The sequence below is a fragment of the Cryptomeria japonica genome, chromosome 3 (assembly GCF_030272615.1).
Source record: "Cryptomeria japonica chromosome 3, Sugi_1.0, whole genome shotgun sequence".
Lineage (NCBI taxonomy): Eukaryota > Viridiplantae > Streptophyta > Pinopsida > Cupressales > Cupressaceae > Cryptomeria > Cryptomeria japonica.
The window spans coordinates 587,749,313-587,775,736 of record NC_081407.1 but is presented as its reverse complement, the minus strand read 5'-3'; the positions used below and the strand labels follow the sequence as shown (position 1 = coordinate 587,775,736).

The 26,424-nt window shown below is 36.2% G+C and overlaps 1 protein-coding gene across 1 annotated transcript in view; it reads left to right on the top strand.

The window, feature by feature from the left end:
- LOC131042650 (peroxisome biogenesis protein 5) overlaps positions 1-26,424 on the top strand; it is a 176,845-nt gene that overhangs the window by 31,229 nt on the left and 119,192 nt on the right. Inside the window, exons 7-8 of the mRNA XM_057975967.2 lie at positions 5,169-5,351; positions 20,731-20,924. Of these exons, the coding sequence (XP_057831950.1) occupies positions 5,169-5,351; positions 20,731-20,924 (377 nt within the window). The remainder of the gene's footprint in view (positions 1-5,168; positions 5,352-20,730; positions 20,925-26,424) is intronic.

The following is a 26,424-nucleotide window of genomic DNA, read 5'->3' as shown; positions in this document are numbered from 1 at the left end:
TTGCCATCAATGACAACACAACTAAGCCGGATGAGTGTCAATTGCCAACACCTTCTTCCTCCCCTTCTTGGTGTGTTCCTCATTTGCAAATCACAATAATCTCGGAGGGACATATCCTATTGGAATTGTCAATTGAGGCTTCAATTCCTCCCAGCAAACATCCATCATCTTTGAGGTAAGCGTTGCAATTTTTCTCCTTCTAGTTTTGGTACATCTCTTTGTAAGAGTCTGGATTTGAAGATCTTGGGGTTTGGATTGGGTTGAGCTGATCTGTTAGCAACCTGATTATTTGTTGATGAACTTCCTCTTCCATTGTTGGCCTTGTTTGCATTGTTGTCGCACACAGTAAGGATTGAAGTAGCCTTGGATTCTCTCATTTATTTTGGTAATGCATCTTGGCTCCATGTGAGTTGAGTTGCAAATTCCTTCAAGGCATCATCAGATGGGCATTTCCCTCTATTATCCATTTTTTCTATTTCTATATCTAACATCTGAAAATTCTCTCTTTTCTCTTTCTAAATAGCTGAGTTCTCTGGCACTGTATTTGCATGAACCCAACCTACAGGCTGGTAGGATTACCCCTATGATACCAATGTCATGTTCACTTTCTGAACGATGATTTTTATAATTTTATTTGCAAATCACACATTTGATAGATTAATCAAATTTGGAAACAATAATTTATTCTTTAGATCTTTAACTCACAACAATTATTGGAAGTCTAATAAGGAAGGCTGACATTGTAATACAAATTTGAAAACCAAATTATTACAATAGAACTTATGACAATCCCTATCAATGCTGGTTGTGAAATACTGAATGCTGATTACTTTTTAAAACATTTTAAGAGTAAATTATGCTCTTTGAAAAATACTTGTGAAAGCAGACCAATGGTGATGCTGATTTAGACACCAAGCAAGTGGCAATCTGCTGATGCAGTGCAATGTGACCTTGCTGATGTTGTATAGTGGTGATCATGGGTTTAAGCTCCAAATTAATGCTACAGCGGCTGCAATAGTTGATGCTGCCTTCAAATGTGCATTTAACCTCTATAATCCCTAGATTGCAATCTGTAGTCTTTCCAACAAGCTTCACACCTAGAATCAGCATTTTTAGGTTTGAAACTTTTTTGTGAACTAGAATCACCAATAGGAAGTCCAGTGGTTGTAGTCCTTCAATTATTGCGTGAGATGCTCAAAGATTTTTGTCCTTGGATTGAATGAACATAAGTGCTCAAGCCTTAGGGTTTTTGTCTTTGGATTGAATGAACATAAGTGCTCAGAATGAGGATTTAAAATAAGAAATAGATCTCCCTTTGGCTGCACTCCATTTTTTTATAATCTCTTCCAATCCAAGGGCACCAATTTCCTTTATTCAAAATTTGAACCATTTTTTAATCTTATCCACTTATAAAGGCAGCCCCTGCCTTTTAATATAATATTAAGTTGTTCCTTTATGTTATAAATTCACAAATGGAAATAATAAAGCTATATAACTTAATACAATACCCATAATATTATTTCCCTTTTAATTTCCCCTGGGCCCAAGGGAAATAAGGAATGGGATTTTTGGGTCCCTGCTATCAATATCAGGAAAGGGAACATGACAAGAAGTGGCAAATTGCTTAATGATTTTCACTAGCAGTTAAATAGGGATTACAGGTTATAACTAATGTGTGCTTTTGGGTAATTATAATTCAATAAATCTCCACTCAGCATTGTGAACAGCTAATGCACACTTTTTCTTTGGCTTAGCCATGCCAAAACTCCTTGAGTGCAATTTTCGATGGGCATAGCCATAAGAATACAACATTGGCACTTAAAAGATAACATGAAATCAAGTTGTGTGCATGTTCTGAAGGGAAAAACCATATGAGGTGTACTTGAAGGATGATATTGCCACCTATAAACTCCATTTGCCATCTATAGTTGGCAAAACCAAGGGAAATTTGTACTCTGTTTTTGCAGCCAAATTTTAAATCAAAATCAGCAGTTAAAAACATGCAATCTAATGCCGTTGAAGGTCTTACAATCTTAAGGTCTATTTCAGGTCTGATTTTTAGCTGAAACTTGAAGTTTTTTTTTTCCTTTTGCGGGGTAAAAGGTTTGCTGATGTGCAGGTTTGTTTAACCTAAACATGTTTCAGTCATTCATGACAGTAGCCTAGTCAGCTTAGCCAATACCTTTGTTATCATGAATGTTCATCAAATTTTAGACATTGCTCATGAGTTTCAGAAATTTCTCATCTCAGGCTTTTATTACAGCTTCAATGTCCTTCTGCCAAATTGCGCCAGGTCTTGTATTGAAGTTTTGACTTGCTTTTATATTGCCAGGGTTTGAACTTTAAGTATTTGAGCTTCTCAAACCCTAGGTAGTGGTTTTGTGTTGAAAAGATTGTGCTAGGGTGTAGATGTCTGTCAGTGGATTCACCATCATGGTAAGGATTAAGGAATTCTTCAAAAGATCTGGTGAATTTCAGACTAAAAATTGCTTCAAATCTCATAAAGGTCACTTTGTGCAGTTGGCTATTTTTTAGCAGGGGCTGCATGTGATAGTGGCTATTCTTTGTGTTCTATTTCTGGTGAATAGATGAGAACCTATAGGCTAGTTGTACTTTGTTGATTGTTTACGATTAATTTGCTTTAATTTTTTTTTTCTTTTTGCTTTTTTCTACAAATAAGGATGCGTTTGCTTTAGAACAATATTGTTTGGGATATTTTATTATCACTCTTAAATCTCTAAAATCTCTTTATGGTAAACCCATAAATAAGTGTATTGAACACTTAAACTCAATGATAGTTGAAGTTGGGCTTTGGTTCTAGAAATAATCATCCAAGTTGAAGTAATTGTAACTTATTTAAGTGAATCTAAAGTAGATTGTATCAAGTTAAGTTTGGTTTGATGACTTTTGTCCATTCTAAATTGTAGCTTTATAGGTAGTTAGCTGTTTTATTAATTGAAATTGTGTGTTGTTATCCCTTAATATTTTGTTGCAATGGAATACTGGTTTCTGTTTAAGCTGGTAGGGAGTTGCAGTAATTTGTGTTTTAAGTAATTTGCTTTCCTTAATATCAATTGTTTTTGTAAGGCTTGACTTCTAATAGTCAGGTGCATGCATCTAAGGGAAAAACAAAAGGAGTGAGTGATTCCATTCATACAAAATCCCTCATAGAAATCTTATATAGTGTGCATACTTGTAAGATCTATCAATAGTTTTAGTCTTAGTTTAGTTAGGTCTCAAGGAGCTTCCCCTGACAAACTGGAGAAAGGATCTACTGTAGGTGCTGTTCTGTTTTGTGTTATCTTGAAAGAGACATATAAAAATGCTAACATGATGCACTTATTCCATAATAATGAAATCGCATGGCTAAAAGGAGCTAGAGATTAGCACCTTGAGTATTTTTTGGTGCCTCTTGGTCTATGCCAGATCTAAGTTAAGATAGATCTGTATTATGTAATGTAGCACCCTGGAAAGATGAGTCACTTATATCTGGAGTCTTTGGTTTACCTATTACCTTCAGTGCACAGGGGGAGTCGATTTACAATCTGAACAAATTGCTCTGATCCACAGGTTGTTCACATTCATTACTAACCTTGCATGGCCATTAAATAGTACAAAACCAAAGAAAGGAAGAAAAGAATGAAAGTAGAGTTGATTTCGGTGGGAATTGAAGCATGTGCTTGAATTTCATAGAAAAGGTACAGATTTGGTCAACTTGGAGATATTCAGCCTGCAGTTGACAGGTTGACTTAGTTGGAAATGGTAGAACATTGCCAATATATTTTTTCTATGCACCATAACATCCTTTGAGAGATTGAAAACATGATTTGTGACTTTAAGGAGAAGCTGAGAGCATGCACACTATTTAAGGAGTCACAGATGAACAATTTCAACATATCCATAAGTATCAAGTGTTGGTGCAGCTGTTACATAAAAAGATGAAAAAGGTTTACAAGCAAGCTAAAACAGATGTACATAAGGTAATATTTCATGAAGATGAGGATTAAATGAATGAGTTGATGCACAAGAACATGATGAAGAAGTGGAAGAGGAACCCTTATTTTTTCTATTGCTACTCAGGACATTTCAATTTGTTCTAAGATGCATAGAGACTTTGTACCTTCTAGATACCGGCATTACAGACTTCCAAAAGTTGATTGAAATGTCATTTTCTGAGTGTTCAATCTAGCCAACGCAACTTTCGGGAGACCTTATTCAAATTGTTTCTTATGAGGCATAGTAGATAAAGATAAACATGATACTTTCTGGCATTTTTCTTGTCTCGGCAATATCATAGTTGGCCTGTATTAGACTTTTTGAGAACAGATGCCTTTATGATGTTGGCCATTAATTCAGTTACATTTAAAAAAAAATTAAAAATACTTAACCAATTTGATTGAGCAATTTCTTATCTGCATTAAGTATCTTTGTGATTGTTTGCTTTTTGGTGTTAAGGAATAAATAATTATCCTATTGATGAAAAACTAAACAAATAATGTTTGTTCCTTAAAAATACCTCCTCTGTGAAGGAATATGGACGCACACAAGTCTTTTTCACCTCCTAATTTTTTTTTTAATAAAGAGGTGGCAAAGAGGCCTTTCTTTAATCTTCACCAGGAGGCTAAATCTTGAGCATTGCATCTCCTTTATCTCTAGTGATAGATATAAAGCTTTGTGTTATATTCAGTCAATTTTTCTCAGTGAATTTTGCATCATAAATTTCCTTTAGTAGATTATAAAACATGATCCTTTATCCTACTTAATGATTAAAATGAAGCAATATTCTTGGCCATTATGAAATGTTATTCACTTTTAATTTTTGAGTGCCATGACCCCAATAATCCTATTAGCGTTTAAGTTGTTGGGCCCCAATTTATATTAAATTTTTAAATCCATGAAATATTTTGCCACAGATTGGTAGGCCATAGGTGCATTCCAGGTTCAATGGGATCATGAAATTCAATTATCATAGTTCAATTTCCCGATAGTAGCTATCCACAATAAAATTTGTTATTGGAAACATATAGTTCTTCTTCAAGGAATATTGTTTTTCTGTTCTAATTGTTATGAAAATGAGTTTACTTGTGATATCTTTTCACTTTCTTCTTTGGAGCAAAAGTAACTTATATTAATCAGTTTTAATATCGTTTCTTTTGGACTGTGAACAGAATTCGAAGTTCCTCCAGTTTGTTTCCAAAATGAGTCGTGGAGAGTTAATTGTTGATGATAACCAGGTTAAGCCTGCTGTGACATCCCAAGCAAATGCATGGGCTGATGAATACCAGCTACAGCATGATGGAAAATCCTGGGGTGCTCCATCCTTGTCCAATGATTGGGCCAATGAATATCAGGTACAGCTTGATAGGAATCCTTGAGATGCAGATTTTTCAGGTAGATGGTAATGATACAGCATTTATTTTGTTAAGAACTAAGTTTACAATATACAGAATAATTCTGAATTATAATTGCAATGCACAAAATTCTAGACATATGGTGGGTCAATGTGGTCAAATATTCAATATAATCTGAAATACAAATGGAAAGGCCCTTAAGGTGGGATCACCAAACAATATTCCTTGAGGAAGGAGTCAGTTCAAATTATCTCCCACTGTGAGAGATAAACCTGATTCCCTACTCTATCTCTATTACTCAATAGAACTAATCCATAATTCAATGCTCTTTGCTGTTTCTATAATGATAAATGGCGCCTAAATGTAACCACTTATCTAATAGTGTAGAAGAGTAAACCTTCACACATTAGGGCGCATTAATAATCACATATAAACTTCACAAGTTACCCATTATGACAGGCTCAGCTATCATCAGGACCATCCTATCTTAACATGACTTATATGCAGCACAATTTGCATAATCCATAATTATATATATATGCTATTTGCATAATTCATATTCTTAGTTATACAATACTCAGTACCCCTGGTATCCTAATATTCTTAGTTTTTTCCCTTGCCACATGACAAGAGACCAAGTAGTAATAATTTAACAATCCTGTGTACATTTGGTGCCTTGCTTGACAATCCACCCATACATGATCGTCATAGGTGATGGTCTTGGATGATGTCATGGTTCCTCTATGCTAATTTAATTCCACACTTGTCCATAGTTATTGCGCCTTTGATGTGTGCATAACTATAGTTGTTGCTTATCTGATTCCATGCATGTTCATGATCATAGCCCATTTGATGTGAAGCATATGTGTACTGTATGATTCTTTGATTCCATATATACTGATGATCATTACTCCTCTGATGTTCCATGCTACATCAACATAATTGTTGCCTCCTATGTTCATGCGAATGTCTATATATAGGACAATCTTTTTAGCTTTCTTATTGTAGTCTCTTGATTCTTCAAACTTGTCTACCATCTAGCCCTTTGGCTCTTGAGTAGAGTGCTCCCTTCAAAAGTCCCTTAATTCTTAGGATCTTTTCAAATTCTTCCTTCTGCCTATTATCTAGTCCTTTGGCTCTTGAGTAGCCAACATAAGGTGCTTCTCAACACCACCTTATGTGAACTTATGACATCAATAAATGAAAGATAACATCACCATAAGATAGCAACAAAGAGGCACAAATCAATAACATAAAAACATCACACGACATAGTATTTATGTGGAGAAACTCTTGGGAAAAATTGTAATTTCCGCTTTTGGGATATTCCTAAATCTTGCCCTAAAATCACAAGTTCAACAAAATAAGGTGTATAGTACATTTTAATTATAAACTTACCAATTTACAATTTCCTTTCCAACATAAACTTTGGTTTAAACCTTGTAAAAATGTTAGCTAACATTTTAAATGTAATTCATAAGACCAATTATATTTATTAGGGTTAGGGATCCAACAACATAGAAATGTTAATATAATTAATTACATTAATAAGCATTTATAATGTATCCTAATTTATTTACAAATAAGATTCTATAATGAATCATGTGATAGCTATCAAGAAGCATTTACAATCCCATTTCTAATAATCAACCATAATAGTAGGGATTGGAGAGGAAAGCACGGTAGGGTGCCCAGAATGTTTGGTGCAACTAAGCCCAAGGGCTTGATATAACACCCCTTGGTCCACAAGTGGCAGCATCTCTTGTCCATCCAACATGGGGTGGGCTACTTAGAAGGGGAACCTGTATTTGCTCCCAATCATGGCTCCACTATAGGGCACTTGGAACGTTCGTCGCAACTAAGCCCAAGGGCGTGATACAACACTCCTTGGCCCACAAGTGGCAAGAAATCTTGTCCATCCAACATGGGCTGGTCTACTTAGAAGGGGTGTTGAACACTTTTGCTTGCTGGGAGAGGGGGGGGGGTGTTGAATCTGCATATATTAAAACTTAACCAATTTAACCATTCATTCCAATTACCACGTGTAGAAGAAAAGAACTTAAAAACAAAAGAGCAATCACACATGAACACCAAGAGTTTACATGGAAAACCCAATGAGGGAAAAGCCATGGTGAGAACCTATGGCATAGGGTTTGCCAAATTTTCGGCTTCAAGTTTGAAATTCGGCGAACCTGTAAAAAATGCATGAATTTTGTTAAAAGCCGATTGGAAATTCGTACAGACTTGACGACTTCAGTTTTATCAAAAAATATTTTTGTAAAACATTTTTATGGTTGTTTTTAATGTGTTTTTGGTTGATGGATTTTTAATCGCCAACGGCTAGGGCATAGCGAATTTCTTCTGTTTGCATAATAGAGGACTGAGGTTTGAAGGGGTGAGTTTGTATCTCGTGAATTTGTGTCTTCTTTGTGAATTGTAAACGTTTCTATTTCTGCCATGGGAAGACACCTGTATGTAGCATTTGTCTTTTTTGTGGGAATTTTCAATGAACTTGCATCACCCTCTGCATGACTCTGCATCTCTAAATTTTCATGGTGCCCTCTGTTCATCGGGAGTCTCCAAGCAAGGTGTCTGTTCGTCGGGAATCTCCAAGCAAGGCTGGCGCTAGATCTATAGTTAAAGTTTAGGTTTTCTTTTAAGTTTTAATATTTGATTAAATTTCAAACAATGTTTTATATTTTATTATTTTATTTTATATTAAATTTAAATATTATACATCAATATTAATATTTAAATTTACTTATTAATCATATGTTTTTGAAATAGAATTAAATTTAGTATTCTTCTTTTTGTTTTTAAAAATAAAATTAAAAATCAATATATTTTTATTTTATGATTTTAAAGATAAAGTTTAGTGTTTTTATTGTCTTAAAAGTTAAAAATAAAATTTATTTTTTAAAATAAATTAGTACTTTTATTTTGTTTATTAGAGTTAAAAATAAAAAATTATATAATTGTTTTAATGTTTTGTAGAATAAAATATAATGATTGTTTTATTTTATTTTTTTAAAATATAATTTTTAATAGTAAGAGTAAAAAATATTATTTAAATAATATCTAGTATTAATTTTATTTTAGTATTTTTTATTTTCTTTAAAGTGGAAAAAATATATATTCAATTTTATTTTTTATTTTTATTAAAATAGAATCTAGTATTTAGAAAAAAACATTTTCACAATGGTGTTTTCACATGTTTTTTAATAATAATTTCAAATCTATTTAACAATGTTAAACTATTTTGATAATTTTGTAGATCTATAATTATATTAACTATATCTATTGAAAAATTATAATTCCATAAGGTGAATTTAAAGTCGAATTTTTTTTTCGAATTTTTTACCCTTGCTTAACTCCATCCAAATTTTATCGTTGCCGAACTTGAATTCAAATTCGAACCTTGTGACTTAGGTGAGAACTATCCCACTATATGAAAACATGTTACAAAGTTTTAGGCTCAAGACCAAGGAAGCTCATTGCTTCTGATTTTGACTTGCAAGACTAAGGCGCACAACCTTAGGGCAAGATACAATGGACTTGCAAACATTGAAGATCACTACTTCAGGGCAATATACAATAGATCTGAATATAATGAATCAATATTGTTGAATTGCAGAGAAACATGTTCTCTAAAATGCATATTACAATTCATTGTTGTTACACATTTGAAACTAACTTCATCACTGCTCAACTACACTTGTGAACCTTCGCACTTACAAGATACACTATACACAACTTTTCATCTCGCTCATTTAGTATATATCATCCTCCAAATAGATTTCATCTTTATATACCATTCGCAACCAAAGAAACATCAATTAGGCCGACCTAATTAGATGTAACATGTAGGATATAAACAGTTGGCCCAAAAATAATCTCTGAAGTAATGCGGAAGGAAAAATGAAATGTGTGAAGGATCACATCATGTTGGCACACCTTCCTATCCACCCCAAATCAACGCTGACATAGCATCATTTGACATAGCATAGATGCACAACATAGCATCACGTGACATCAACGCCAACATAGCATCACCTGACATAGCATGGGTGCACAACATAGCATCACCTGACATCAACTTAGCTAAATCATTGAGCTGCACCACAAAACAACTGAACGTGGAGGAATGCAACGTATTCCTACAAATTGTCACATTGTCACTGTACAAGCCAATGCTCAGACCATCAGGACTTCAATTGTAGATCAAATGAGAACATACAAATTGGGATATATCTAGCATTTGCATCCACCAACATCATATTCTAACCGCAAGCAATGATGAAGCAATGTGCCACAATGCGGACCATAAATGTAATAGGCTACCCTGTCTTAGAATCGGAATGACTAATTTTTTCTCTTTTTTCCCTGTGGGTGGCTGTGGTTTAATTGATCCTGGTGCGTTTCGATGTAGGAAAGTTTTCATTCATAGATAATGCCAATTCTCAAGAACATTGCATAGACATACATGGACAGATTTTCATATTATTCATTATGCACCAAACTGAAAATTATAATGAATTATAACACAGAGTTTTCTTTTCAATTTTTACCGTCCTAATCACACAGTGCTTACAATTTACAAGCAATGACAACTTGACTGATTCCAAAATTCAACATACAATCACAACTTTCAGAATGAAATAATAAGGATCCTGGCTTAACTGTTGCTGTGGAGAGAATACCAATCTTTACACCCATTGCCAATGCACACCTACTCCGCCTGCTGCAAACTATTTTTCCTCCAAGCTGCCAATACAAATATGCACCTAGAATAACCTTCTTCGATCTAACCTTCAACGGCAAGCTTTATACCTTATTCCCATGCACATTACGGTTCAATAATAAGTACAACTCACACTTCTCACAGTCCAGGAGTCTTCACTTCCAAGGCGACAGCAGTTTTATTCATGCCCAGTATGTATTTCAATGCGCACTCATTGTATGTGTTGAATGCCTAGCTCAATGCCCTGCAGATTTTGGTTCCAGGTTAAAGTTTTCTTTGAACGATATCAAGTAAAATGACCAGCTCAGTTTACAGTTCCAGAACGTCCTTCTTCAGCTCTAATAAATCATGCCTGAGTTTTTGCCGTGGCTTCTAATCTGTCTGATGGTGGCTGGGACTGTGTTTACTACAGCGGCTACTAGTTTCTCCTGTACGTATCTCTGAAAGGCAGTGTCATTTGCTGTAGAAAGATGTTCGAATTTCCCTTTCAAAAACATGTAATGTGTGTATCTTCAGTGCTATAAGTACGAGATTTCCAAACACATTTCCTATAACCTTTTCCACAGCTGGAGAACCCAGTTTTGAAATGCAAAATAGATCACTTAAATGAATACAAGAATAATCTTACCAAACAACACTTCTCTGCAACTATCCTGGTTCGAGCTTCAGCCTGCAAATTACTTCATTGCCATGCCATTCAATCACTGCATTTTGTTTTAAAGATTTCCCAAACCTGGTCTCTCACAGGCAAGAGAAATGTCACATCTGAGGGATTTCGTCCTTAAAAGCCATAGATTTCCAGAACTGAATCCAGAAAACACACATTCCAAGAATACCAATTTCCCAGATATCTCCATCTGCATTGAATGCTCTTATTTATAACTTCCTTTGGGCACAATTACCAATGCACCGTGAATGTGGGATAAATAACTTCCTTTAAAATATCACTTCCCTCTTAAGTGAATAAAATGTACCTTTTAAAAATAAAGTGACTTTATAAATAACTGTACTTTAATTTAATAGTCACTTTATTAATTTAAACTCCCCTTTTCCTCTGAAAATGACCCCTTTCAATAATATAATAATATTTTGACACTTAATGTCACTGTTTTATGCGCCCAAGATTTAAAACCTTTTGCCCTGGTTCCAACGAGCTATAACATTAAGGTTGGAATTAAATATTTTAATTAAATTTTAAGCAACCTTAGTAAAATAATTAAAATAACTCATTAATGCACCAAATTTGCGAAAACTTGTCAGAAAACATCGGAATCAAGTTTCGATTGCACTGGAGTGATCTTGATGACGAATAATAGCAAATGAGGCCAATCAGGCGACTTACTAAAATATACGGCTTCTCCAAGATTCTTGGAGACCAATCCAAAGGCCAAAAATCACTTCGGAAAGTGGCGTATAACTCCAATAAACCAATTGAGCTCAACGAAAACATCAGATTACTCATCTAAACAAGCTGACATGAACCTAGAGTGTCAGCTACTAAAACTTGCTAGAAAACCTGAAAAATTGGGGACATTACAATAAAACTATACCTAGTCTAACAGAGTGTTCACAGAGACAGTTACCTTTAGCCAACTTCAATTGTGGACCACAAAATACACCTTCAAAGTTTCGAAAAAGTCATAAGACAACTAGATGTACCATCGAAAGCAACCACAATCAATCTCCACACATCTTCATGAACTCATAACCGATCCTTTGATACTGCATTACTCCGAAACACAACTGATCAACATTTTAAAACAAAGTTATCATCAATGACAACGAGTTTGACATCAATGACAACAAAAACTCATATTTGCAACAATATTCTCCTTTGTCATTGATGGCAACACTTGTGCCAACTCTAAACTATTTTCATATTACTCCACTAGAACACTTATCTTTCCACAATGAATTCTCTCCCGCTTTGACATCAAGGACAAAGGGCATCTCTATAACACAACACAAACTCAATGAATGCATACAATTCCCCCTTAGGGTACAAACAAAATTGAAAACCAAAACTGTATTTCACCAACCTTCTACTTATCCACGTATGTATGTATAGGAACAAAATTGTCTTATTGGCAAAAATTAAGGAATTTGCATAGCTGGGGGCATAATGCCCTTGTGAACAAACTTGAGATGAAGCCAAGTGGTCTTCCAATTATTCTCTGCAGAGTTCAAAATGTTGTGTTGACTTTCCGTCTTCAAGAGAAGATCCTTTGGCTCACTGCAGCTACCTAGAACCTTTATTGCTTGATCCAACTTCTGAGAGTTTACATTGATAATGTTGTAGCTAGGTCAGATCCCTTCTAGGGCTGACCTAGCACATTTGGATGACTAATTGGCCTTTGGCCTTAGTCATGTCCTATATTTGCAATAATCATATGGAGGATGTAATGTGCTAGAACTAAACCATATTGGGGTAAATTGTAACGTGTGAAACTAATTCAGCCTTGGTGCCAACCTTAAAGCATTTTGATTGTAATTAAATATATTCTCTATACAAGTCGACTTGGAGAATCAAAAGGTTAAGTCGCCTATATATACAAGTCAGCAACCATTGTTCAATCATACCATACACACAGCGATTACATTTTCTATTCAGCGAATTCATCTATGAAGGCAGCGAACATTATTCTAAGGCAACAAACATTATTCTAAGGCATCGAACCATATTTGATGACAGCGAACTTCACCCTAGAGCAGCGAACCCTATCTCCGAGACAATGAACCTCCTTGCAACAGCATATATCCTATTCTTGGAGATAAGTTCATCATTTTGTGTATATTCTAGGTGAAGGCATTACTCTACTGTGCATAGTTAGTTGGTTCTGATTGCTTCAAGTGTTGAAGCCATATTGGAAAGATACTTTTGATTATTGCATAATAAGATTTGAGATCTTTAGCTGGGTTTTTCACCTCCAAGAGGGAGGTTTTCCTAGGCTATTTTAGTGTTATTTGTGTGCATTGATTTGTCTATCTGTTATTGGTATCTAAATTGCTACAGTCTGATCCTAGATTAACATGGTATCAGAGCTAAGGTTGTCTCAGTTGTGATCAGACTTTGTAGCAGCGCTCCTGTTTCTTATTCCTCATGCCATTTCCAGCTTTCAAGATGGTGTATGGTCTAAAAGTTGAAGAAAACTTGAAGGAGCATCGAATTTCACCTCATGGAAATTCAGAATCCTTGTCACCCTAGAAGAAAATGATCTTTTGGAGTTCGTGCAATGAAAGGAGCAATCTGAACCTGAAGATCAAGAAGAGAAGCTTCTGTTCAAGAAGAATGTAGTCAAAGCCAAGAAGATCCTTATTGACTCCGTGAAAGATCATCTTGTTCCCATCATCTCCAAGATGTCTTTAGCCAGAGATATGTTCAAAACGTTGGAGGGGATGTATGAGATCAACAACACAATTAGAGCACTTGCATTGCGTCAACAACTTCGTCAAGTCAAGATGGCAAAGGGAGATTCAGTCATCACCTACTTCATGAAGATTTCAGAATTGAGAGATCAGCTCAGCGCCATTGGAGATGAAGTTGTGGACAAGGACCTAGTCATGCTTGCATTGAATGTTCTTCCTCACTCATGGGAGCCATTTATTCAAGGCATAAGTGGGAGATCAAAATTTCCCAAGTTTGACTGCCTCCGTGCTGATTGCATTCAAGAGGAATCAAGATTGGCTGCAAGAGGTATCATCAAGAGCTCTCATGGTGAAGACTCTCATGTTCTTGCTACCCAATCTGTCAAGAAGAAAGGAGGGAATTGGAAGAAAGGCAACTTCAAGAGGAACAAAGATCAAGGGTTAGTATTTGAACCTGATTCTAAGAAGAAGAAGAAAGATCTCTCCCGCATTCAATGTTTCAGATGTGACAAGTTTGGTCACTATGCAAGAGACTGCCAGTCAAGACCGATGCAACAAGGGGTCAACATCAATGAAGCTTCAAATCAGAAGGAAGCAGAAGACAACTCCAATGAATTCCTCTTCATTTCAGCCTTGTCAAGCAATGTTCCCACAGATAGTGATACTTGGCTGATTGATAGTGGAGCCTCTAGACACATCACCGGCTATCGGGAGCATCTTTTAGATTTGGTTGAGAGGGAGTCTAATCTCCAAGAGATGATGCACGCTCTTTTGTGATATGTTTTGGTGCTACTTCCCTCAACCTTGATTTGAGAATCTCTCTTCATCTTAGCGATATCTTGTTTGTGCTGGGAATTAGGAGGAACCTTATCTCCATTTCAGCCTTGGAGGATAAACGTTATCAAGTGGTGTTCTCAGTTGGAAGAGTCCTTGCATGGCCAAAGAAATCCAACATCAAATCTGCTCGTGTGATTGGGAACCGATACGAAAGCTTGTACACGCTTTCCACTCGTCCAGTCCAAGCTCTCTTTCATGACTCCTCCAATTCAAGCGAGTTGTGGCATAGAAGACTTGGACATCTTCACTTCTGGGCTCTTCCAACCTTAGAGAAGATGGTCAAAGGTATGCCTCAACTCAGTCATGTTCATAATGATACTTGTAAAGGTTGTGCTATGGGTAAAAACACTAATAGTCCATTTCATAGTAGTGAGAGTAGGTCAAAAGAAATATTAGCTCTTGTGCATTCTGATTTATGTGGACCTATGTCTGTTGCATCTCCTAGTGGATTCTTGTATTATGTAACCTTCATAGATGATTACTCTAGGAAGACTTGGATTTACTTCTTGAAGTCTAAAGAGTCTGATGAAGTCCTAGGTAGATTCAAAGAGTTTAAGGCCTTAGTAGAAAACTTATTTGGGAAAAGAATCAAAGTATTAAGGTCGGACAATGGAGGTGAATACACCTCGGGTAGCTTTCATGATTTTTGTATTGAGGTAGGGATCAAGAGGGAGTTTTGTGTCCCTTACAACCCACAACAAAATGGGGTTGCAGAAAGAAAGAACAGATCTATAGTTGAAGCTGCTAAAGCCATGATTCTTGCTTAGGATCTTCAGACTTTTCTATGGGCAGAAGCTTCTAGAACAACTGTGTATATTTAGAATAGATGCCCTCATCGAATATTGCAGAATATGACTCTAGAAGAAGCCTTTTCAGGGATCAAGCCTGATATCAGTCACTTGAGGATCTTTGGATGTCCTGTATATGTACATGTGCCTAAAGACAAGAGAACCAAGTTGGAACCTCCTGGCAAGAGAGGAATATTTGTGGGCTACAACGAATCTTCCAAGGCCTACAAAATCTACATTCTAGGTCAAAGGTACATTGAGATCAACAGAGATGTTACATTTGAGGAAGATGTTGCATTCAAGAAATCCAAGGGCTCATGCATGGAGATAGATGATGAGGCTCATCCACAAGACATGAATATTGATCATGATCCTAAGATTCAGAGGGAGCCTTCAGATCCTGAGATCCAAAGGGAGCCTTCACAACCTGAGATGCAAGATGATCTAGTTGAGCCTATGGATCCTACTGACGGGCCTAGAGATATTGTTGTAACTCAGAAAAGACCTCTTTGGGCAAGGAACACTATGCAGGAGGCAGAACAGTTTCCAGCTCCTAGAGGTACATTTCGAGAAAGTAAGAGACCTCAGAAATTCTCTTGTTATGCTGCTTCGATGTGTAATCTCATTGAGACTGAGCCTACTAGTGTTGAGGAAGCTGCAAATCAGCAAGTATGGAAAGATGCCATGGACGAAGAATATCAATCCATCCTTTAATGTTTGGGATATTGTGCCGAGACCTAAGGGCAAGTCAGTTGTATCTTCCAAATGGCTATTCAAGATCAAGCATGCAGCTGATGGAAACATTGAGAAATACAAGGCTAGATTCGTGGCTCGTGGTTTCTCTCAGAATGAAGGGATAGATTATGAAGAAACATTTTCTCCAGTTGCTCAATATACTTCCATCAGGACCATCATTGCCTTTGCAGCAGCTAAGGGATGGAAGCTACATCAAATGGATGTGAAGACAACCTTTCTCAATGGTGTGATTGAGGAAGAGGTTTGGAATGTTGGATTGTAAGTCCATGCCTATTCGGATGGAAACTAACTTGAAGAAATTGAGGGAAGCTGCAGCTAGTTCAGATCTTGTGGATCCTACCATGTACAGGCAGTTGATTGGATACTTGATGTATCTAGTTAACACTAGACCGGATATTTGCTATGCAGTGAGTGCACTTAGTCAGTTCATGTGTGAACCAAGACAGATACATCTAGTTGTAGCCAAGCATATCTTGAGATACTTGCATGGCACAGTTGGATATGGATTGAAGTACTCTTCCAACACAACACTGAACTTGGAAGGCTATTCTGGTTCTGACTGGGCGAGAAGTGTCACTGATTGCAAGAGCACTTCTGGAGTTTGCTTCAGCTTGGGATCCACTATGATTTCCTAGTGTAGCAAGAAACAGTCTTTAGTGGCATTGAGTACTGCAGAGGCATAATACATTGCAACATGTGTGGCAACTCGCGAAGCAGTTTGTTTTTGGAAGCTCCTTGCAGGATTGTTCGGACAATCGTTGGAGCCTACTATCATTCATTGTGATAACCAAAGTTGTGTGAAGCTTTCAGTTAATCCAGTGTTCCATGATAGATCAAAACATGTTGAGATTCAGTACCACTACATTAGGGATATGGTACAGAGGAATCTTGTTCACCTGAGATACATTTGCACAGAGGAGCAGACAGTTGACATTCTCACCAACCTCCTTGCCAAAGTGAAGTTTGCACATTTTCGGGACAAGCTTGGAATCGTGGAGAATGAAGCTCTAGCTAAGAGAGAGAGTCTCAACATCAGTGATACATTGAGATGTATCTTCCACCCTTTGTGAGTAGGCATGGTGGTAATACACTCTTCTCTGGGAGAAGTTTGAGGTGAAAGCCCTCCTCCACCCGCTGCGAGCAGGCATGGTGGATGTCATGATTTAGCACTTGTGCTTATTCATCCTCTGGGAGTAGCTATGGTGAACGTCACGTTGAGATGATGACATCATGATTGCGTGATGGGCACTTGTGTTCATTTGTTTGTCCATCCATGGGTGTAGCCATGATGGATCCACCCTCTAGGAGTAGCCATGGTGGTTGTCACTATGTGACTCAGATCTTGAGAAGGTCTCCTCCCTAGCTAAGAGGGAGTGTTAATGTTGTAGCTAGGTCGGATCCCTTTTAGGGCCGACCTAGCACATTTGGATGACTAATCCGACCTAGCACATTTGGATGACTAATTGGCCTTTGGCCTTAGTCATGTCCTATATTTGCAATAATCATATGGAGGATGTAACGTGTTGGAATTGACCCATATTGGGGTAAATTGTAACGTGTGAAACTAATTCAGCCTTGGCGCCAACCTTAAAGCATTTTGATTGTAATTAAATATATTCTCTATACAAGCCGACTTGGAGAATCAAAAGGTTAAGTCGCCTATATACAAGTCAACAACCATTGTTCAATCATATCATACACAACGATTACATTCTCTATTCAGCAAATTCATCTATGAAGGTAGCGAACATTATTCTAAGGCGGCGAACCATATTTGATGACAACGATCTTCACCCTAGAGCAGTGAACCCTATCTCTGAGACAATGAACCTCCTTGCAACAACATATATCCTATTCTTGGAGATATGTTCATCTTTTTATGTATATTCTAGGTGAAGGCATTACTCTACTGTGCACAGTTAGCTGGTTCTGATTGCTTCAAGTGTTGAAGCCATATTGTAAAGATACTTCTAATTATTACATAATAAGATCTGAGATCTTTAGTTGGGTTTTTCACCTCCAAGGGGGAGGTTTTCCTAGGGTATTTTGGTGTTCTTTGTGTGCATTGATTTGTCTATCTGTTATTGCTATCTAAATTGCTACAGTTTGATCCTAAATTAACATACATAAGGTGGAACACAGGGATGAATAGGTCATAAATACAATTTGTAAACTAGTGGAAAAGTAGTCTTCAACCTGTAGTGATTTCATACAACTAAAACAAGGCGATTACTCATTGCATGCCGAATTGTAGTTTTCTAAGTTTAGACAACAATCCTCTAGTCCCTTGGGTAAAGGAGTTACTTAAACCAACAAATTTTTTCTAGAGGCCAAAACAATCATTTCCAGCTGCTTCGCATCTTTATTTGAGGGTGTGGGTCCATAGGAATAATAGTAACATTGAGGATAATTAATTAGTGTTACCTGGAAATGCGTTTCCGGCCTTAAGGCACCCGTTTTGGAAACGGAAACCGTTTCGGGGACGGCCGGAAACGTTTCCAAGCCATTTGTGATCCCTGAAAATTTTTGGAAACCGTCCTGGAAACTCGGAAACGGTCAACTATTTTTCTGGGGACCATTGACCGTCCCTGGGACAGAAGGGGATGCCCAAGCCGTCGCCTAGCCGTCCTGGGGACATGTAGCCATTTCCGGCGCTAAGGGCAATTAAAAACAATTTTTTTTATAAAAGAATTTAAAAAATATTATTTTTCAGTTTTGAAAGCAATTAATTTTTTTTTAGAAAATCCGGATCCCTGATTGCAGCAAGTAAAGTTTTTCTGATTTTTAAAAATTAGTCGTTTGTAAATTAGCATAATATCTATGGCATATAATAAAAAAAACAATAATTCATTATCACAGTTTGGCAGCATCCATGTAACGCTTGTAAATCATATAACCACATTTTCTACTTCATCCATCTGTATAGCATATGTTATCAGTGTATCTAGCTTTTCTAATATTAATAATTGGCACTCAAATTGGCCACCTCTTGGTCATTTCTGAGTTATATGCGCTTTCCTTTTTTTTTCTTGTCAAATTTTTAAATATATTCAGAAAGCCTAAAAACGTATAAATTTATCATCTTCCATCATTTTAGTCTATTCATGCTTCTAGTTTGCTCACTTACTTTGACCTGTTAGCAGAAAGCCTGAACTTTGCATCATAGGCTCTTAGGAAACTATCAGAACCAGCTATCACTATGGTTAACCTGTGTTTGAGGGGAGGATTTTTCACCACAGTTCAGGATTTCATAAAACTTCAGAAAGGTTCAGACATAGGTTTGAGGCTCAGACTTATCTTGGACTTGTTGGCAACATTGTAGACTTGGACATGGACTTGGCAAATACTCAGCACAACTGGGTAAACTTTAAAACCATAAATTTTGAAATATCTGAAATAAAACTTAGAAGAAGCTGCCATTAAACCTCAGCATACACATTTATTTTAAGTGGAGACTACTTTACATGAAACAATATTTTTGTATATCTGAACTTATGATTTCATGAAACAATAAGCATTGTTATTTATTCAATAAGTAGTTTGCAAATTGTTCTTTCGGAATGTCTCCATGAAATCTTGGTTTATTGTATGGCAGATTTATGATTTAATTTAATATTGATTGCTGTCCAAATTATTCTCCCTAGAATACTTCACAATGAATTATATGTAAGTGTTATGGAATGCCAATGAACTAACAGCAACATTTTGCAAGTTGGAACAAAGATTCTAGAGTTGTTATTACAAGATGACCGCCAAACCCTAAAACACGGATTTGAATGCATTTTGAAGACAAAAACAAAGTCAGTTTTGCGAATGCAAAACAAAAATATTTCTTTTATTTTGAACGCAAAGTGATGTGCTACCTTTGACCCTGTTGGGGTGTTGTCCCCAAGCCCCAACTAAACTCATTTGATTTGTCAAGTACTCTTTAGGTCCAAGTTTGTGAACTATGCTTTCAAGTTTGCCTATAGGTCTTTGTCTACAATATCATCATCAGATTGGACAATTTTCCCCAATGTTACTTGATGCTTGCTTGTTTTTCTTGTCATCTAGAAGACAACTTTTTCTCTGGGGGGGGATGTTGTAGTTAGTCTACAATGCCTATTATTATGTTTCGATAATGGATTGTGATGATGTTTTTGAAGACCCATATGATGATGCTTGATCAGCGATGGCTGATTGTTGACGCTTCATATTATTGTTTTTAAATTTTAGTATAATTGAAGTTTGACTAATTGGCATTGCAATATTTTTTATTTTATGGTGGTTATGTTTACTATACAATATACGATGCTATGTGTGGTATTTTGAACTTGATTACTTCTGCTATATGTTTCTGATTTTTATATGGATGAACCCATCCCAATATTTTTTTTTGATTGAAGCTGCGAATCCGAACCCAAACCAGTACCAGGACTGGTAACTTAGCATTAACCATTTAGGAGAAATTACTCCATATTTGCAGATTCTGTCATGTGGACTTGTCTAAGGAAGCATTTGAAGTAGATGACAGCAATTGTCTGACTTTTTCCCAAGACATCTGGTGTTTTCATAGGATTATAGCAAATATGAAAGTTATGTTACATGGTTTAAGTGATGCCTTCTCGCTACTTAATGTAACAGCATCAAACTAGTGATGGTCCATATTTCAGTGCTGTTTAAGTGAAACACCACTTGTACTATCAATAATTTTTTGAATTAAAACTCTCTTAATTTATTTTTAATGAATTACAACATATTTTATTTTATTTTTTATTTGAATTGGAAAACATCAAATTTTGGTACTAGCTCAAGTGCTCTCAAGTAACATATGATGTTTTCTCTCATTGTGCTACGGGTTTTGGATTATATTTGTTATAAATGTTTCAGTTCTAATTCTGTATGCTTTCAGCATTCTCATCATGGTGAGACATGGGTGGATGAATATGTACAAGGAAAGGAAGCAAGGCAGGAACCTGATGAAGCTTGGGTAAATGAGTTCTCCAAGATGCACGTCCAAGACTGGGCAGAGGATTTCAGTGATCAGGTTTCTAAGGGCGTTTTTGAGGAAAGTTCAGCTGATGGCTGGGCAGATACTTACGAAAAGTAAGCTATGCCTCTTAAGATTTCAAAATGCTTTGTGCAGTAATTTATAAATAATAAATATAGTGTCATTTACTTAGAAGGTTGGTTGGATGACTATTTGTCTCAGTATAAATATGATGCTAATGTTAATACCAAATTGAGTTTAACAAAAGGAAAGCACATGGTTCTGTAAATGTTCTCCCATTGGTTAACCTGAATTATCTCTAAATTCTCCTGCTTTTTTTTTGGCTTCTGAACAACAGTGCTTTTGGTCTCTGCATTCCCCTTGTCTCTGCATAGACCATTTGGTGTTTTGATGCTTTAGTGGGCAATATTGTATGGATCTGTTTGAGACATAAACTTTGATGATGTTGATTTATTGATGTTTGGTTTAGAGAATTCTAGTGTTTTCATGAAAATTAATAAGCAAAATTAGAATACCTTAAGCTCTAGCTATTTATAAATATCAAAATTTATAAGACATACTCGTTTCAAGAAAATTTGCATGATAGTGCGAAACAAAATACATGGATAACTTGCATAGAAAACTTTGTATTACTGAAAATGCGTATTGATAGAACTTTTAAATATAGTCAAATATATATTTTAATTATTTGAGCTATAAACAGAACTGTGCATTTATTTCATGCATAAAGTGCTAACAAAAGGTTAGGGTCTATAGGAACTCAACTGATGTAAGGAGGTTGATGGAGAGTGATCAACCTATATAGTGGGAGGAATTGAGGTCAAAAATGGTTTCTGTAGTTCCCTCTCTTCCCTGCTTTGCCTATTTCTCTATGAATGATAAGTAGTTAGTGATGAGGGATGGGGTCCTGATGTAGTCAAAATTTCCTGTAGTTCACGTTGTCTTTGGATATCAAACAAAGTTTCATATCTGATTTATGTTCTTACTGGTTGCTTCTGAAGTTTGGCTTTTCTACCTAATTTTCGTAGATTTGCATATTGGTCATATCCAAAGATGAAAAACTCTTACTCGGCAATAAATGTTTTGGCCCAAAATTTTAAACAAACTGGGACTTAACAAAAAATCGGGAAAAAATCGGCAAATTTATCAAACATTTGAAAATATATAATTTCTTACAATATTCTTAAAAAACACACATATACATTAAATTTGTAGAACATAATAACATATTATTAGTTTCCATCCTATATAAATCATAATTTGAGTTAAATACATATCATATACCAAAAAACAAGTGCAACCTCTGAATAAATTTGAGTCAAATACATATCGTAGGCCACAAAACAACTACAGTCTCTGAATATATATTAAATTCAAGCTTTCGTATCAATGAAAATTAGAAATCATAAATTTTGTTTACGGCTAAAGCTTTAAAAAGTCAGTTGCCACTGAGTGGGTGCTGAAGTAGATGGTGGTGGTGCTGCAATATCCTCAACAGGTGAGGCAACTGCCTCTGCTGGATCACCAACCTCATCTTTTGCCTCCTCAGGTTCGGCCACTTCTGCCGCCCATTCAGCTGCCTCCCTCTCCAACTCAACTAAGTAATCGTCAGTGAAAAATGTTTCCACATCAACATCAGCAATAGCACCATCAGGTTTAGCAATACAATCAACTGAATATGGATCAATGTCATCTAGATCAAGTGCTTCATGTGAACCCTTCCCTTGTACCCTTTTTTCATACAATTGAAGGTTGTACCACACATATAAAAGGTCATTCAAGCACCTTTGAGTCAACCTATTGCGCTTTTTTGTGTGAATGGCCACAAAAACACTCCAATTGCGCTCACAACCAGAAGCACTACAAGGCTGAGATAATATGTAGATTGAAAGCTTTTGAAGATTAGGTGTTGTGGCACCATAATCTTCCCACCACAAATCTATAAGGATAAATATTGCCATTTATAAATTGGTAAAGATTGTTATAAAGTTAAAGATTGAACTAAATGGTAATATAAATTTAAGATCGCGTTCTTTTTTACCTGGCAGCAGGGTGTCTCTCTTATGAACATAAATAGGTGAAGAAAATAATGGCCCTTCTTCCATCGTATAACTCTATAACTCATCAAGTATGAGGTCTTGAATTCTCTCATCAACAACGAACCTTTGAATACATGTGTTGAGGCCAACTTGAACCTCTGCATCTACTTTGAAAGTAAAGGAGAAAAAAAAACTTGGGGTTCAAATAGTAGGCAGCAGCATGAATATGTTGGTGGAGTTGTGGGTTCCATCTCCGATCAATTATGCGCCATATGAGTTCATATTTGGTCCTGTCTGACCCATATGAGTGCTGAATTGCCTCTTTGGCCTTATCCATGGCTTCATATAGATACCCTATGGGGTTTTTATCCCTATCCACCATTCGTAGAACCCTCACCAATGGTTCTGACAACTAGATATGGAAAATTTAACAAAAAACAGCAAAGTGTAATATTAGAAAATTAAAAAATAAATCATTAATTGAAGTTTGAAAACTTATCTCCTCCATGAGTTTGGCAAATCTATCATAAAAAATGGTCTTCATGACCTTCTCTGCTTCAAACTTCTTAGAATAAGGACTCACTGACCATCTTTCGCTCACAAAAATCTGCTTCAGGTTGGGCAACGCACCTAATATGCTCTGTAAGTTGAGGAAATTAGTAGCAAAACGTGACCCTTGAATGCACAAGATCCTTACCATCAGTGTTTTGTCTCATAAACTCTAGGACCCATGTGTGGTTGTAGATGTACTTTGTGATTTCCCTTCCATCTTCAACCACATTCTTCACCCAACTTAGTTTCCTTATGTCCTCAAGGAGCAAATCAAGGCAATGAGCAACACAAGGGCTCCAAAATAATGTTGGATGCCTAGCCCATAGAAGTTTGCTGGTTGCCACATTTGCAACTGCATTATAGGTCACAACATGAATAACATTTTGTACTCCCACTTCTGTCACCACCTCATCCAACATGTTGCACAAGGTTTTTGCATTTTTCATTTCATTTGAGGCATGAACCGATTTTAAAAATACCACTTGTCCCCCTGAAGCAACTAGAAAGTTGATGAGTGTCCTATTCCTGCCATCCGTCCACCCATTAGATAAAATGGTGCAGCCTTTCTTTTCCCAAATCCTTTTCTGTTGTTCTACTAGTTGTAGTGTGTTTTGGACCTCAACCTACAATAATGGTCCACTCAACTCATAATGACTTGGGGCCTTGAACTCCTTACCTACCACGGTTAATGCAGTGACCAATTGCTCCCAATGTGGACTTGAAGTAATACTAAACGAAATACTATTGTAATGCCAAAATCTGCACATGGCACCTTTGCTTGCTGATGAACTTCCTTATTTCATGAAGTACCTTGCAATCCAGGTTGCACACCAGGAGTGTTACGGGGAATGAAATAATTAGACATATTGCTGCCCAACCCCACACTTCCCGATCCTGTAGAACTGAAATCTGTTGTTGGGGGTGCTATTGCCTCTGCTGTCCTCTTATTATCTGCCTTCTTTTGCTCATATTTTGAAAGCCTCGCTTTTGCCTCCTCCTCAACCTCTTCAGGACAATTGTCACATGGCGTAATATTCATTCCAGTGATATTTGAGTCGGTGTATGCCACTGGTCATAGATTTGGTGTAATGGTTACAAAAATAACCTCTCCTTGCACTGCACTTGGTGTGCCATGTTTCCATAAAGGATCCCTCTTTATACCACCAGCTCTACTTCCACCACCTCTAGTTGCAGAAGCCATTGTCTTTTATAAAAATACGAAAGAAAAATAGAAAAAGAGAGTCAACATAAAAAATTAACAACAAAGTAATTTGAGTAAATTGTAAATTGTGCAGAGATCAAATAGAAATTATCATGAGCTTCCCGAATTTTTTATTAACAACTCCTATGTTGTCAGCCATAAAAAAGAACTTAAATAAGGGAGAAAAGAAACTTGAACCAATGGAAAATTCAGAAATAAGAATATATTGTAAAATTAATGGATAAAGTAGTTATTCAGACTTTGAATAACTACTTTATCTATATATTTTACAATTTACATCTACATGTTCAGCACTGTTTACTTAGGTCGTAAAATATGTCAAAAGGTTTATGCTTATAAATTTGCAAAATGTGCATGTACCCAAATTATGCTACTTCCATGACAGGCACCAATTATGTGCAACAACATGTTCATTGCATGCACAAAAGATCCCATTTTTAGCAGGTTGTGGCATTGAGTGAATCTCTTTGTCTTCTAGCCAAGTCATTGTACCTTGGGGTTGTGTATTGCTTGGTCTTTTTATCCTGCTGTTGAATTTCAAAGGGAATGTTTAGATTTTCTTATAATATGTTTAAAGCTTATTGTCCTAGGTGGTACTAGGTTTTCTGTTTGAATATCTATTGTCATCTTTATAATATCTATTATCATAAGAAGCATATTGTAAATTTTTTTTACAATATTAATCTATCATATGAATAGAAATAATAGAAATAATATTTTGATCTATAGTGTGAAATAATAGAAAACTTACGAGGAGAAACTATATTGAAATAATAGAAAACTTATTGAGCAAAAATTGGCGGCTTGGTAGGACGGGCATCCACCTTTTATGGCACAAAAGACTCCTCTGTATGTGAACCAGTGCTGGATTCCTTTCTCAAAATGTTCTTGAACTAGTTCTGGACATTATTCTTAGTGCTCACTTCTATTTCTTCTGTCCATTGGTGTCTGTGGGTCAAAATGCCTTGAAACAAAAATGATCAAAATGTCCATCTTTTTGCCTTCTGTCGGTGTTCGTGTCCTCTATCCCTTGTGAAATGATTGCGGGTCAAAATACATTAATATTGCTTTAAAAAATTTAGGTTTTCCATTAAAAATGAAACACGTTTTTTATGCACGATTTTTGCTTGTTTTACTGCGATTTTTTCAAAAAATCATCCAATGATTAAATCATCAGCAAGTTTGACTTGTGATAAATTGCGGGTCAAACGATTTATCGCCGATATTTTTATCCATGGTCATATCATTGTCGATCCATGCTTGTGATGGCATTGTCATACAGAATGATGCAGCGAACGTAGTAAATAACATCTGACCCATAGCATGCAAACAACACAGATTTTAAGAGAGTATAACTTACTAGTTAATGTAGTATTTAATGGCATTGAGAACTTTGGGAGCTGAATATTTGCTGGGGCATTTCTTAATAAATTGCATATAAGCTATTAAGCTTTTGTCTGATGTCTCATGCCAGCTCAAGATTTGTAGCCTATTCATGATATAAAGAGCAAATAACCAAATATTGACCAGCATACCCAATAACACACTTTACAAGTCTGAAGCTTATAACATCGAACATCATGTGAACTGGTCTGTTTAATGTGGCAAGTTTGCTGTAATTGCTTATTATTTCTGCTAGCTTGTAAGTCTGACACCCAAAACCAATATATCATATGTGATATTTTTGGTTCGGATGAAGATACTTATTGCTTTTCAAAGTTTTAATCCTGGATGATTTCGAAACCAATGCAATCTTCTTTTAGCTGAGGTCAGTTTCCTTGA